The sequence below is a fragment of the Pseudorca crassidens genome, chromosome 7 (assembly GCF_039906515.1).
Source record: "Pseudorca crassidens isolate mPseCra1 chromosome 7, mPseCra1.hap1, whole genome shotgun sequence".
Taxonomy (NCBI): domain Eukaryota; kingdom Metazoa; phylum Chordata; class Mammalia; order Artiodactyla; family Delphinidae; genus Pseudorca; species Pseudorca crassidens.
Window position 1 is genome coordinate 5664658 of NC_090302.1, and position 14106 is coordinate 5678763.

The 14106-nt window shown below is 60.0% G+C and overlaps 1 protein-coding gene across 1 annotated transcript in view; it reads left to right on the plus strand.

Moving 5' to 3' along the window:
- Positions 1–13814, plus strand: part of FIBCD1 (fibrinogen C domain containing 1) — a 34075-nt gene extending 20261 nt beyond the window's left edge. Inside the window, exons 5-7 of the mRNA XM_067742940.1 lie at positions 3915–4011; positions 9088–9267; positions 9878–13814. Coding sequence (XP_067599041.1) covers positions 3915–4011; positions 9088–9267; positions 9878–10137 — 537 coding nt within the window. The 3' untranslated portion in view covers positions 10138–13814. The remainder of the gene's footprint in view (positions 1–3914; positions 4012–9087; positions 9268–9877) is intronic.
- The last annotated feature ends 292 nt before the right edge of the window (positions 13815–14106 follow it).

Genomic DNA, 14106 nt, shown 5'->3' on the forward strand with positions numbered 1-14106 from the left:
CTGGGCCGCGTGGCAAACAAGAAGCAGGTCGGACAGGGCCCGTCTGAGGAAGGGGCCCCCGGCAGAGACCAGACCTGCAGAGCACGAGACAGGCCCCGGGAGCCCGTCTGACACACACGGGAGAGTCAGCCGCTCTGCTGCACCCCCTGTCTCCTGCCGCCCCAGTGCAGCCGCTCCTTCCTTTGAAACCGCCCGGCACCATCTGCAGGACCGTGTGGGCCCAGCGCGCCCCTGGCAGAGCCTCACGAAGCGGCACTTGGAAGACGCCGGGCAGCAGGCTGCTGGCTTCTGAGAATCCGCACCAAGAAAACGCACCCCGTCTGTCTTCCCACTCGTGGCACCTGCCCAAGAGGCCGCGGAAGCGTTTCTACATCAATCACTTTGCAGCCGGAACCCTAGGGAGAAGGCCCCAGGAGCCAGACTGATGAATGTTTTAGCCCTAAAATTAACAGTTAGTTTCCCTACCTTTCCCCCACTTTTTGCCTAAGTGGGGACCCCTGTTCTGTGGGCAGCGTGGAGGAGGGGGATCAATCCTTTCCTCGCTTCCCTCTTCTTATCTGGCTGATCCTTGCTCTGTGGCTGAAGGCCTTCTCGTTGGTGACATCCTGCCATCTGGCGTCCCCTGAAGTCCAGCTGGTTTCCAGGAATCTGAAGCCACAGCTGCAGTTCACCCTGAGCCTCTGAATCAGAGGAGGCACGCTCCTGGGAGCCTTGCAGGACCCGTGGATGACCTGTGCCCTGTGCTCACTTGGAACATGCTTCCACTGACCACGATGCACTGCGATCGGCTCGAGGGCAAGGCCAGGGTTTCGAGTCTGAGATCCCAGCCAGGGCCCAGCATGCTCTGTCACTCAGCGTTTGAACCAAGGAATCAGGGCAGCCCGTGGCAAAGGCCGGCAACATCAAACTGCGTGTTGTGCTCCGTGGGCAGGTGGGGAAATCAATTTAATGGGTTGTGATCGACATTATTTTTTTAATCAAATAGAGTGGAATAGAATAGAACAGGATAGAAAATATTAGTGCCTATTCATCTCAAAGGCATATATCCTTTGGGAAGCTTTTGTTTCAGATACGAACAGCTGTGAGTGTATGTGTCGTGATGAGAACTGCATTTCCCTGAACCACGGTCCAAAAGTCTAAAAGCCACGCGGCGTGGATGTGTCTTCAAGGGGTGGTTCATGCTTCGTTACCACTCAGGGTAAAGCGCCCGTGTTAGCAAACGATGCTGTGGTCTCTGAGCTGCTGCGGACTCGAGCCATCTCGGCGGGATGCCTGCCGCTCGTGGCTGACTGCAGATACCTTCCCAGGTGGAGGAGAAAGGCAGGGAGGCCCAGGTGGCCTTGAACGTGCGCTCATCCCCTCTGATCATACACCCAGACCGAGCTCCAGCAGGGGCCCTGCCTGTTACTGGCGCCCAGCCCCGCAGGGCAGAGGGAAAGAGGGGCCGAGGACGGTGGCTTAGAGGTCAGCTCTTGCCTTGAGAGGCCTGGCGAGGAGGCAAGGGGGCAGGCTTGGGAAGCCCTGGCCAGTGACAAGTGAGAGCGTGGACGTGGGGGTAGGTCATTGGCCTCCGAGTGTCCAGCCTGGCCTCAGGCTGAGGGGTGAGGTGTGGCTTAGACTGCCCACTCACGGCCACCTAACTTCTGGCCAGTTTCTGTCTCCTGTAACAAGGAGGGGGCCCAGGGGACACAGAACCAGCCTCCCAGGGTTGGGGTAAGGACGTGCGTGTTGCCGGGCAGGGAAGACTTACGCCAAGCATATGTTGTGGTCAGCTCTCAACCCCAGCCGGTCTTGGCCACTCTGCCCGTCCGTCCCCATTTCTGGGGTTCGGGTCCTGCCCGTGCCTGGAAGCGTGGTAACCCCACTTCTACTTCATAATAGCGGGAACAGGAACAACAATACCGATGGCAATACTACTACCAGCCACTCGGTAATTTATTCCTCGCTGAGGTCCCGGGAGGTGGGCTGGTCAGTGGGCGAGGAGAGCGTGGGGCGGCGGAGGGAGGAGTGATTTTCCCAGACCACACCTTGGGAAATGCAGGGCCCAGGACCCGGCCCTTCCTCAGGGCCACCCTGGATTCCTTCCCAGATGCCGGCCCCGCTGGCCACACGCCACTCGTCAGACCAGTCCTACTTCCCGCCTGGGTGGGGGTCCCCTGAGCCAGGCCTCTCCCCGTGCTCCTCTGCCCCGAGGGCCCTGACTTGGTCTCCCCACCCTGCTCCTGACATGGAGATGCTCAGTGGAACATTTGAGCAAATGAATGAGGCTTGGGGACGTGCCCTGGGACAGGAGGCTCGGGAGGAGAAGGGCCCAAGTCTGGAAGGAGGGACTGGGTGTGGCCTGGGGCAGGGGCCAGGGAGGGGAAGGAGGGGTGGCCCTGGCCCCCTGAGCTTACTCTCGGTGGGTCACCGATGGGGGAGGTGCTGCCGGGGCCCCCATTTTACAGATGTGAAAACTGAGGCTCAGAGAGGTGGGGTAACTGGCCGGTGCTGTAAGGGGCAGAGCCCGAGCTCTAGAGCCCAGGTTTGTAACCACTGCCCCCCCATGCCCCCTCCCCGGCCCCTCCAGCCCCCCTCTCCCCCGCCTCCTCCTGCAGAAACAGGCTCCGCTGTCCGATGTCTTCTCGGGGGAGCATCTGAGCTTCTGCCAGGATCAGGCCTTTCAAGGGGCGCGTGCTCAGGGTCCCGATCTGCAGCCATCAATACCTCTCTCCGCCGGCTCTCAGATCTCCGAGCCTGATCAAATTTCCTTCCGCGCCGGCCCTTCTGAGGGCTTTCACGTGTCAGGGCTGGGCCAGGTTGCAGGTAGCGGAACAAGAAAAAAAGGTGTCACCTCCCTCCTGCCACCTGAGGTCAGAGCTGCCCAAGCGCTGTGACGGATGGGTCCCCGCGGACAGATGCGGAGCTGCGGGCAGACGCAGCTCCGGGCGGCTGAAATCCGGCTGCTTAGGGATGAAACGGGCGGCTCGCGGGTGCCGCGGCCAGATCTCTAACACGTCCGGCGTGGGCGCGGATGGGGTGCTGGGGGCGGATGCTGCCTCCCTCTGCAAATGAGCAAGAGAAAGGCTTGTTAGAAAGGGTTGGGGGGCGGGGCGGGGGGCGAGCTGGAAACAGGATTGCCAGTGGATCTTGTAGAGACTCGAGGCAGCTCTGGCCTGGACCAGCGTGGTACTTATTTCAAAGCAGTTTAACCGATGGGATTCCCGACTCCCAAACCAGCAATGTTATTAAAATGAAGAACAGAGGCAGCCGGGCTGCTTGTCAGTACCCGAGTCACACCCCCGCTGGCTGTGGACCCCTGGTCCTCCCCTGAGAGGTGGCCGGGGCTCTGCTTTCCCAAGCCCCCATTCATCCCCTGCCCGGGCTCTTTATAAGGGGGGATGTGCAGTGCGTGACTGCAGCAGGGGCGTATCGAGAGACAGAACTCTGGCGGCCAGGCCTGTGTGTGTGTGTGTGTGTGTGTTAGCGGGTTTTAAAAACTTGAGAATGGGGTTTTGTTCAGTTTTGTTTTGACCTGGGAAAAGATATAGGGACCCTTGCTCACCCCCTTATTATTTGACCAGTGAGGAAACTGAAGCCCCAGAAGGGATGGGACCCATCCAGGGTCCCACAGTGGGGCGGCAGAGGTGGGCCTGGAAGCCAGGCTTCCTCCACTGCACCCCAGTCCACTCCGGTTCCCTCTTGAGGGGACGTTTCAGGGCCTGGGGGCATTCGGTCTGTCCCCCCTCGGGCCACCACGAGACTCCCGAGTCCCTGCTCTGCTCTGGGGCCCGGTGGGAGCTGTGGAGGGAAATGGAGGCCCAGCCCCTGCTGTCCCCAAGCAGGCAGGTGAAGGGAGAGTGTGGAGCAGGGGGACGCACGTGGGGTCCTGGGAAAGCTGGAGCTAGCTCTCCATCCTCCTCCTTGCTTTGCAGGTGTTTCAGCGCCGGGAGGACGGCTCCGTGAACTTCTTCAGAGGCTGGGAGGCGTACCGGGATGGCTTCGGCAAGCTCACGGGCGAGCACTGGCTAGGTGAGCCTCCTGATGCCCAGCCCGCGGGGTGGCCTGCCCTCTCCCTGTGCGCCACGCCCTGTCACGTCCGAGCCCCGTCCTCATGTGGATGCCGTCCGGGCCTCCCTGGTGCTACGTGCAGAGGGGGTCAGCACGTCCAGTGTGAAGGAGCTCCACGAGCATGAAACCAAAGGCGGTACGCTCGCGGGGGGGCGTGTCCCACAGAGACGTGTGCTTTTCCTGCCGGGGACGCCCTGGGACTTGGTCGCTGTCCCAGATCAGGCAGCTGTGGCCAGTGCAAGGGCCCTGTTCCAGGTGCTGGAGGACCAGGACGACCCCAGTGCTGCCCTGCGCTTGGGAGTCAGCACTGCCCGATGCTGTGCTCTGGACACCGCGGGCGCATCTCCCCAAAGAGCGGCCGGTCGGCGCTCCTGGCCACAGCTCCCACGGTCCCGGGGCCGGCACGTATTCCTTGCCTGGCACAAAGTAAGGGCTCAATGAGCTTATGTTAATATTATTATTATCACTATTATTTACTTGCTATTTATCTTGAAATTCACTCAGTATTTTAAAATGTAAATATCTCACATAATTTCATTCTAAAGAATGACATCTGTAAACATCGCAGGTCGGAGGTCATGTATATATTTGGGCATGTGGCCTGAGGTCAGGTTTGGGGCTTTTTTGGTTTGTTTGAAATATCATTCACTATTTTAAAGGGCACAATTCAGTGGTTTCCATTATCATTATTTTTTTTCTCCTTTGGCCGCGCTGCGTGGGGGATCTTAGTTCCGCAACCAGGAATGCCCCCTGCGTTGGAAGCGCGGAGCCTTAACCACTGGACTGCCAGAGAAGTCCCTCTGGTTTTTAGTATATTCACAGAACCGTTACCACGATCTAATTCCAGAACATTTTCTCCACCCCCAAAAGAAACCCTGTGCCCCTTTAGCAGTCATCTCCCATTTATATTTTTAACATAAAATAAACACATGTCATTGGAGCCACGTGCCCCCCCGCCCCCCGCCCCACCCCCGAGCATCGTTTGAATGACCTTGATCACCTCACGGCATACCTGTCCCCCTTCAGCTTTCTTGGGCACGGATTTCGGGAGTCTTCCCCAGCCAGGCAGGAGGGGAGAGCAAGGGGGAGGCATGTGGCTGGCCGGGAGCACTAACCAGGGGGCGCTGGGTGCCAAGGTCTGGGCTCCAGGTGGGGGTCAGAAGGGTCCCAGGTAGCCCAGGAGAAGGTGGGTCCCAGGGGCGGGATGCAGATGCGTGCCCACTCTCCTGTGCACAGAGGCACCTGCTTTGCACTGTCATTTGCTTAATGTCTATCTCCCTCCCACCTGGAGTCCATGAGAGGGTCAGGACCCTCTCTGCCCTGACCTCCACTGTGTCCCCAGTGCCCAGGCGAGCACCAGCCACAGGAAAGGCCAGACACCCCAAGATGGACCTCGTGACCTCAGCCCCTACGTACCGCACTCCTGCTGTGCGCTCAGCCCATTTTATATACATCAGCCCTGACACCGCATGCCCACACAAGGGGGATGGGACTGCTGTGTCCTCTCCTTTTAGGGATGAAGATACTGAGGCCCAGAGAGGTGGCAAGTAACCCAAGTCATAGGCTGGTGTGTGTGTGTGTGTGTGTGTGTGTGCGCGCACGCGCACGCGCACGAGTCAGGGAAGCCTGAGCCGGATTCACGCGCTGGAGTCCATCCAAGCTCTGAACCATACTCTGAACTGAGTGAATGAAAGCAGGGCAGGATAGGGGTCAGGGGAGAGAAGCTTCCAGGTGACGAGTCCCTTCCCCATCCCCTACACCCAGGTGGGTGTATAAAGATAGGGAGAAGTTGGCCAGGTGGGGACCCTGTTCCTGCAGCACCACCCACCCACTTGGAGCAGCACTGGTGCCTCTGCCACTCCCGGCATCTTAATTGAAATCTGTCGGCAGCCACCGGGTGTGGGAGAAGCATTTAAGCGGGGCCCTGATTAGCTCCTGACAGACAGGGAGCCCTGACGAGAATGTCAACTTCAGCCCAGCCCTCGACTGCCCTGCGCTGTTCCCTGCCTCTGCTTTTCCACACTCTCCTGTCACCTTCTCATCGTGTGTTTTGTCTTTTCCTATTGAGTTATGGGAGCTCTTTATATATTAAGGTTATTGATTCTTTGTCAGATACACATGATACGTAGTTACTCCTGGTCATTTGTCTTTCAGCTTTTTTTTTTTTTTTGGTAACATTATTGCTTATTTCCTAGAAGTTTTCAATTTTTATGTAGTCAATGCTGCTAGTCGTTTCCTTCATATCTTCTGAGTTTTAGGCCCTGCTTTCCCCTCCTAGTTTTATATCAATAAAAATTTTTTAAATAGGAGTATTTTTAAAATGCTTTTTCAGTGTTAGGTGGTAGGTTCAGGTCTTTAATCCATCTGGGAGCTCATTGGGGTGATGATGGGCATCTCAGTATTCTTCCACCAGGATCTTCCTCCCCACTGTCTGTGATCTGAACTCTGATAGATGATGGGGTTTGATCTTGGCTCACCCCCAGGGCTGTGAGCATCCTGGCAGATCAACAAGGGCTGGAGAAACCCAGAGAGTAAAGACTGAGGGGGAGGTAGAGGCAGGGAGGGAGGTGGCCTTCAGGGGAAGAAGGGTAGAGGCGAGGGGGACCAAATCCCAGAGGAACCCGGCCCTCCCTCAGGGCACCCTCATGGGCACTGGGACTGCGCATGGAGCCCTGATTCGCCCGCAGGAGTGGGGTGCTAATGATGGGCACCAGCGGCCACTCAGTGGTGGGGAAAGGAATCTTCCAGCATCCCCACTGGGCTGCTCTCCCTCTTGCCCTCTTCCTGGATCAGATTACTTGTCCTGGGCAAGAACTGAAGGACATATTTTTGAAGTCTTGGAGTACGTCAATCAACTTGTTAACAGTGGTTAATTCTAAATAATTGTTTACAAAAGATGATGGGTTGGGAAGATACATTTTCACTTCATTGTTCACGTACTACTGGATTTTGTTCCTTTGTTTAAAGACCATGCGTTATTTTCATGATGATGATGTAAAGCAGTGTCCATTTTGAAAACATAAATAAATAGAGTTCTAAAATTGGGGAAGAAATACCTTAAAAACAAAAGTACTGAATGAGAGCACAGAGTCTGGGCAAGTCTGCCTGGGTTCAGATCCCAGATCTGCCACTTACCAGCTGTGTGACCTGGGCCAGTTCCTTAACCTCTCGGTGCCTCATTTTCCTCACCTCTAAAACAGGGATAATAATAGCACCTGCCGGGGCTTCCCTGGTGGCGCAGTGGTTGAGAGTCCGCCTGCCGATGCAGGGGACGCGGGTTCGTGCCCCGGTCCGGGAGGATCCCACATGCCGCGGAGCGACTGGGCCCGTGAGCCATGGCCGCTGAGCCTGCGCTCCGCAACGGGAGAGGCCACAACAGTGAGAGGCTCACGTACCGCAAAAAATGAAAATAAAAATAAATAATAGCACCTGCCTCATTGGATCCTGACAGAAGCAGCAAACGCCTGGATAATGTGTGCAATGGGCCAGGCGCTGTTCTAAGAGCTGTACAGGGACACTTCAATTACGCTGGACTCGTTTTCATCCCACTGGCTTCACGAATCCACGTGCAGCGCTCACAGCAGTGCCTGCACTTGTAAGTGCCGTCCAGGTAGGGCGGCAGCTGCTGTCCTTGTTGCCTATAGTCTTCCCTTTACAGCTTGGAAAGCCCTCTGGCCCTCCCTCCACGGGTGTGCAGCCTGGGGCCCAGAGAGGGACAGCAGCTGGCTGTGAGCCTCCCGCCCAGGGAGGAGCGAGAGAGGCAGGGAGACGAGGCCCTTATGCTCCCCAGGCCGGGTCCTCGGTGAGGAGTGCGGGTGGCTGCTCTGAGGTGCTGGCGGGTCTGCTGTCTGTACGGCTGTTGCTCTTCTCATGGCTCCTTCTCCTTCGCCCTGGACCTGGACCCTGGACCAGAGGCTTTCCTCTGGGCTGGGTGGGGAGGGGGGCGCCGCACAGCCCTCACACCCTAGGGGCGTGCACACGCTGACCCGCGCAGGAAAGGAAAGTGGGGTGGGGGGGCGGGGGGGCGGCTGATGAAATGTCACTCAATGCTGATAACTCGTAAGGCATTTAATTAAATGCCCTCTTAATCAAGAGGTAATCAAACCGGCAGGGAAGCACCTTGAGTGTGAGTGAGTGTGGGGAGGGGGAGGGGGAGGGCCTGGTGTGAGACCCCCCCAAGGAGGGCGCAGGAGAACTGAGGAGGGGAGGGACGGGGGCTGCGGTGGGGTGGGGGAGGAAGGGGGCCAGGGGTGGTGAGGGGCCATCCAGAGCCAAGCCCCAGAGACGGCAGAGGGCACGGTCTTCTGCCTCTCATCCACGAAGCCAGCATTTATTGAGCACCTACTGTGCGCTGGACCCACCCTCAGATGCTGGGGTTCTACAGTGAGCGGGACAGTTGTGTTGCTCTCTCATGGAGCTTCCACACGGCAGGGGAGGCCCGACAAGGAGACAGGCGGCCAGGACCAGAATGATAAGCACCGATGGGGCCACCTGGGTTGGCAGAGGTCCTCAACCTCCACAGGAGGTCAGGCAGCCTTCCTGAGGAAGTGAGACCTGAAAATGAACAGAAGGTAGCCAGGTGAGGAGTAGGGCCAAGTGTCCCAGGCAGAGGGAACAGCATGTGCAAAGGCTCAGAGGCCAGGGAAGTGCATGTGAGTACCAGATCCCGTCTGGCTGGAGCCCAGAGTGTCAGAGAAGATAAAGGTGGCATCACCCCCAATCCAGAAGAGTTTCCAGACTCTTCCTGATTCCTGCAGTCTTTCTACCAGCCTTCAGCTTAAAACATTTGGAAGGCACAGTCTGACTTAAAGCGAGCACAGAGAACACGAAACATGAAAAGCTGTCAGTCCTGTTTCCTGCCAAACACAGGCCTGCAGGAAGAAGGAAGTAGCCCAGGACTGACAGCATACACTTGGCGGTGGTTGTCTTTCTCTCAGCAGCCACGTGAGCTTAACTCTTGTCTCTCCTTGGTTCTCTCTGGGGAGGTCGCTTCCTAGGCCCCCCCAACGTCTCCTACCGTTCTCTCCCTCGTTCCAGGGCTCAAGAGGATCCACGCCCTGACCACGCAGGCAGCCTACGAGCTACACGTGGACCTGGAGGACTTTGACAACGGCACAGCCTACGCCCACTATGGGAGCTTTGGCGTGGGCTTGCTCTCCGTGGACCCCGAGGAAGATGGGTACCCGCTCACTGTGGCCGGCTACTCGGGCACTGCAGGTGGGGCTCCAGGCTACGGCGGGGATGGGGAAGGGCAAGGGTAGCCTAGCAGTCTCCCCAGCTGGGAGGACAAAGGCGGTCTTTCCCCGCCAGGATCAAGGCTTCTCACTGCCACCTCCCAGTCCCCACTGGTCCTCACACCAGCCACATGAAGCTTGCAGGGCCTCGCCTGCAAAACCACCCATTTTGCAGATGAACAAAGTGAGCCCAGAGCCAGGAATCAGGACAGCTGGAGTCTGGGCTCTGCTGAGCCTCTAGACCCCCTCTGGGCTGTGTCTCTCCTCTCAGGCCAAGGCAAGAAAGCAAGGAAAGGGAGTGTGTGACAAAGCTAGGAGGAGGGAGAGGCTGCCTAGACGCAGGGACAGCCTTAGGGACCACCAAGGCGGCACCGTGCGTGCCTGTGAGCTGCGTGGACACCGAGCGTGGCGGCGGGGCAGGTGTGCACGCACAGGTGTGCACCAGTGTGCCTGTGGGGGGGCGCACGTGTCTGCATGTGTGCACGTGCACAGCCTGGACACACGTCCAGGGGACTGCATTGTGTATGGGAAGCTGTGACGCATGCACGCCCCTGTGCCCCCGTGAGTACACACCTGTGTGTGCACCTGCGCAGGGGACTCCCTCCTGAAGCACAGCGGCATGAGGTTCACCACCAAGGACCGAGACAGTGACCACTCGGAGAACAACTGCGCGGCCTTCTACCGCGGCGCCTGGTGGTACCGCAACTGCCACACATCCAACCTTAACGGGCAGTACCTGCGCGGCGCGCACGCCTCCTACGCCGACGGCGTCGAGTGGTCCTCCTGGACCGGCTGGCAGTACTCACTCAAGTTCTCCGAGATGAAGATTCGGCCGGTCCGTGAGGACCGCTAGACGGGCGCGCTGTCCGTCCCCGCCCACCGCCCACCACCGCCCACCGCCCGTCTCCGCCCCCGCCCGTCCCCTCGCCATCCCCACGCCCACCCCGAACTCCGCTCCTGCTCAGACGCCCGCCCGCCTGCCCGCACATGACTGACCCACTCTCGCGATGGAGTGGGCCAGGCCAGCCCCGACACTAAGCACCCCCTGAACAAGTGAGGCCACACATCACCTTCGCACTGTCCCCACCCACAATTTGCCCGGCTGCTGCGGGCCGGGCGAGTTTGACCACCCCAAATTCCGCCTGCCCAGACTTTGGCTCCTGGGCTGTTTGCCTTCCCTGGGCCAGGAGTCTGCCACGTGCTCCTGGCAGCCCTTCCACTTTGCCAGCCCAGACACCTGGAGTGATGGGCACACAGAGGAGGGGCAGATGGTACCCCTGGAGCCCTTTGAGCAGAGGGAAGGGTCAGATCTTTCTGGGTCACGTCTGAGGCCAGCCTCCCTGGACCTCCGGACCCCCCCCACCTCGTTCCTCTGGTGCCTGGAGGTCCGCCCTCTCTCCCAAGGACTGGGGAGTGGCTGCTGCTAAGGGCTGCCTGTGCCCATGGGCTGGGTGGCCACATCCCGCCATGCCCCTCGGCCAGGCTGGGGTGCAGCTGCCTTCGGGAACTCGCTCCCCAAGGTGACTGAGATCAGTTCCCTGGAGCCCTTCCCCACCCCCGAGCCAACCCGCTGTCTCTGCAGGCCTGGGACGTCCCCAGTCCCCTTGGCCGTTGTGCCCGCCCGCCTCCTGTCTTCCCCGGGCGGCTGGAGCCCCGCCCCACCCCACCCCGTTCCCCTGCCTGTGGAAGGCAGGGGCGGGGCCTGCGCCGCTGGGCTGGGCTGGGCTGGGGCTGGGCTTGTACCACCCGCCCTCCGATTTCCAGGCAGGGACTCTGGGACCCTAGGACCTCCTAGGAGCAGGCCTGGAGGGTGAAGCCTGGACCCAGATGGGTTTGGTGGCTGTTACCGGGTCAGCCCGGACACTGCTGTCTCAGTGGGGAGGTCGCCCCCTGCTGGTGACTGGGGGTGTTGCCACCTGGAGTCGGGGGCAGGGAGGGCCTCGCCGGGCAAGTGGGGGAGCCTGAGGTGCCCGCCAGGCACTCAGAGACATTTCTCACTGAATCCTCTCAACGCCCGATGTACTGTTACTGCTGCCCCCAACAAGAAGCACAGGTTCCCAAGGCCAGCGGCCAGGACGAGCAGGGCTGCTTTTCCACGTTCCCGCCTGAGGGGACCCGAGGGGGCCAGGAGGTCAGCCTGGAGAGCCGCCCAGAGGGTGGGCAGCCCAGCGACCCCTCCTCAGGCAGGGGGGAAGCCCTCCTCTGGCTTCCGATACAGGACACCTGAAGGCAGCCAAGTGGGGGAGTGCGGGGTTCAGCTCTCCCTTCCCCTCCCCCCAAGCTTTGTGCTTCAATAATAATAATTCAGAGACGGCCAGCAGGAAGCAGGAAGCAGGAAAGGCCCCGAGCGCCACTGGCTGGCCACGTGACCTGGCCGGTCCCCTCTAGCCCCACCTGGCTGTCGGCGTTTGGCAAGGTTTGCGGGAGGAGACGCCATCCCTGCCCTCCTGGCCCTCAGCTGACATCAGAGACGGCCAAGGAACAGGTGATGACAGCTCAGTGTCACCAGGGCGGTGACGGGAGCACACAGGCGCGGGCGGGTAGGGGCAGTGTGGCAGGGGTGTGTGTAAGAAGACCCCAGAGACCTCCTGCTGGCTCCTTTCCCATCCTCTAGAAGCCAAGAGAAGCAGCCCACCTGGGCCGCTGGGCCCCAGCCACGAAGCAGAGGCTGGATGGGCCCTGCGTCCTCATCCCGGGAGCCCCATTTCCCCCTCCCTCCTGCTCCAGGCTGGGGCGAGCCGCTGCTGCCAGCCTCACAGTGCCAGCCACTGTTTAGAACGTGCCAAGCGCTTCCTGATCTGTCATCAAACACACTCCTGGTGAGCGTGATGTTCATGGATTCACAGATGCGCGTGCACATCAGGAAGCTCGGGCGTTCGTGCCAGGGCTTGACCGAGGAACAGACGTGCCACCGCTTGGGCCTGGCAGGGGGCTGGGTGAGGGTGTTTCAGGAGCGTCTGGCCGACCTGCAGACACTGGTTCCTTCCCGCCGGAGAGCACCAGCCCCGGTCCCAGCCCAGGCCTGGCACCACTGGGGACACGGCCGGACCAGATGCTGGCTGAATGGGCACAAAGCCCGTCATGGTGAGGACAGTAAGGCCAGCGCACCCCCCTTCCTAAAGGGCATCCCTTCACAGGCTGGCGCTGAGCACACACAGTACCTGGGCCGGGAGGCTGAGGGGAGCGAGGCAGGCCTGGGCCCTGGCCTGGAGGAGCTCCCAGTGTGATTTCAGCGCAAATGGCTATCACTGGAGATGGGAGCGACCACAAAGGGAAGGGGGCCCTGGGAAAGCCGGGGGGAGCGGCAGCTCTGCCGAGACCGAGGGGTGACAGATGGGTGCAAAGGTCACCCAGGACCCATGGTCACTGCACCCGAACCCTGACCCACGATGCCCGAGTTGATGGCTTGATGGTGGGGTACCTGCGGCCCAGTTGTACCACGTGACGGGGCTGACGCCTCACCTCCCCTTTCCTTCCTTCTCCCATGAGGAGAGAGCCAAGCAGGGGAGGGGTGCGCTCTACACTGGGATCCTCAGGCAGTGCATTTATGCCCCCAAAGCTTCCGAAAGTTCCTTTCCACAAGCACAGGTAGGTTCTGTGGGATCAGCCAATGGCCGCATTCCTTGTCCTGCAAATTTTGGATACATCTCTGGGGCACCACCCAGCTGGCCACCCCTGCTCCCCGAGTCCAGAGGAGGGACGGACGCTGGGTTTCCACCCTGATGGCCTCAGCACAGTCAGCAGTTGAGGACAGAGCTGTGGGCAGGTCTCAAATTGCATGTTCCCCCCGCAGCCGCATGTAAATAGGTTGTATAATGTTTGCCTTGGGGCAGAAGCGATATCCATATCCCAGGGCCCACCTCTTCCTGGGTCCCCCACGGCCACCCACCCTCATCCACGCAGGCCTCTGGCCTGGAAGGTGGGAGCCCCGCCACCCAGGATTCGGAGGATTCGTGGGGTTCATCAACAGGACTGCCAGCTGCCTCTGCTACAGCAGAAGGGGAGGGCGGAGGTGGGGGCACGGGAGCAGGGCTCGGACCGGCGGGGTTTAAGGAGCCACACGCCCACCAGAGGACACATTAGAGGATGTACAGACAAGGACATGAGGCTTTGGTCCGAGTGCTGGGGCCTCCCCAGGGCCTGTCTCTTCATCCGCTAGCAGGGAGAGGGCCGTCCCCAAACCCTGAGTGGCCACGCAGCTGGCAGGACTCGGCAAACCCGGAGGGCTGAAGTTGGACCTCGGCGGGACTGGGGGGCAGGGAGTGGGGAACCGGGCTCTGACCTGCTGTGCCCTCAGGCTGCCTGACTCCACACAAGACCTGTGGTGGGAAGAGGGGCGGGGCTAGGAGGGAGCTAGAGGCCAGCGCAGCTTGCGATGGACAGATGCTAGTGCGGCCTGTGTGCACTTGTCGTGTGTGTGGTCCTGTCTCCAATAAAGTCTCGTGGTGACCGACTCGGGCCTCTGCCCCCCACCCTGCTCAGCGCCCCACAGGGTGGATCAGACACCCCAGCATTCCAAGACGCCTCCTGTACCATTTCCCCAGACTCCCCAGCGCCTTTATTTCTGCATGGGAAAGTGTTCCCTAGACAGTTTATTGCCCCCAGGAGCTGCCCGAGACCCTTGGGCAGAGCCGGCTCCACACCTGGCCAGCAGCCCCGGGGGTTGGCGTGGGTGGAGGGGAGGCCGCTTCCCATCACGGTCCCCAGGGTCACAGTCGGTCCCTGTGGGTCTCCCTTGTGGCCGGGGCTGCAGTCCTGAGGAGTCGAGACTCTTTATTAAGAAAAACAGTCCCTGATGCCTGTTTATTCATAAAACCAATGT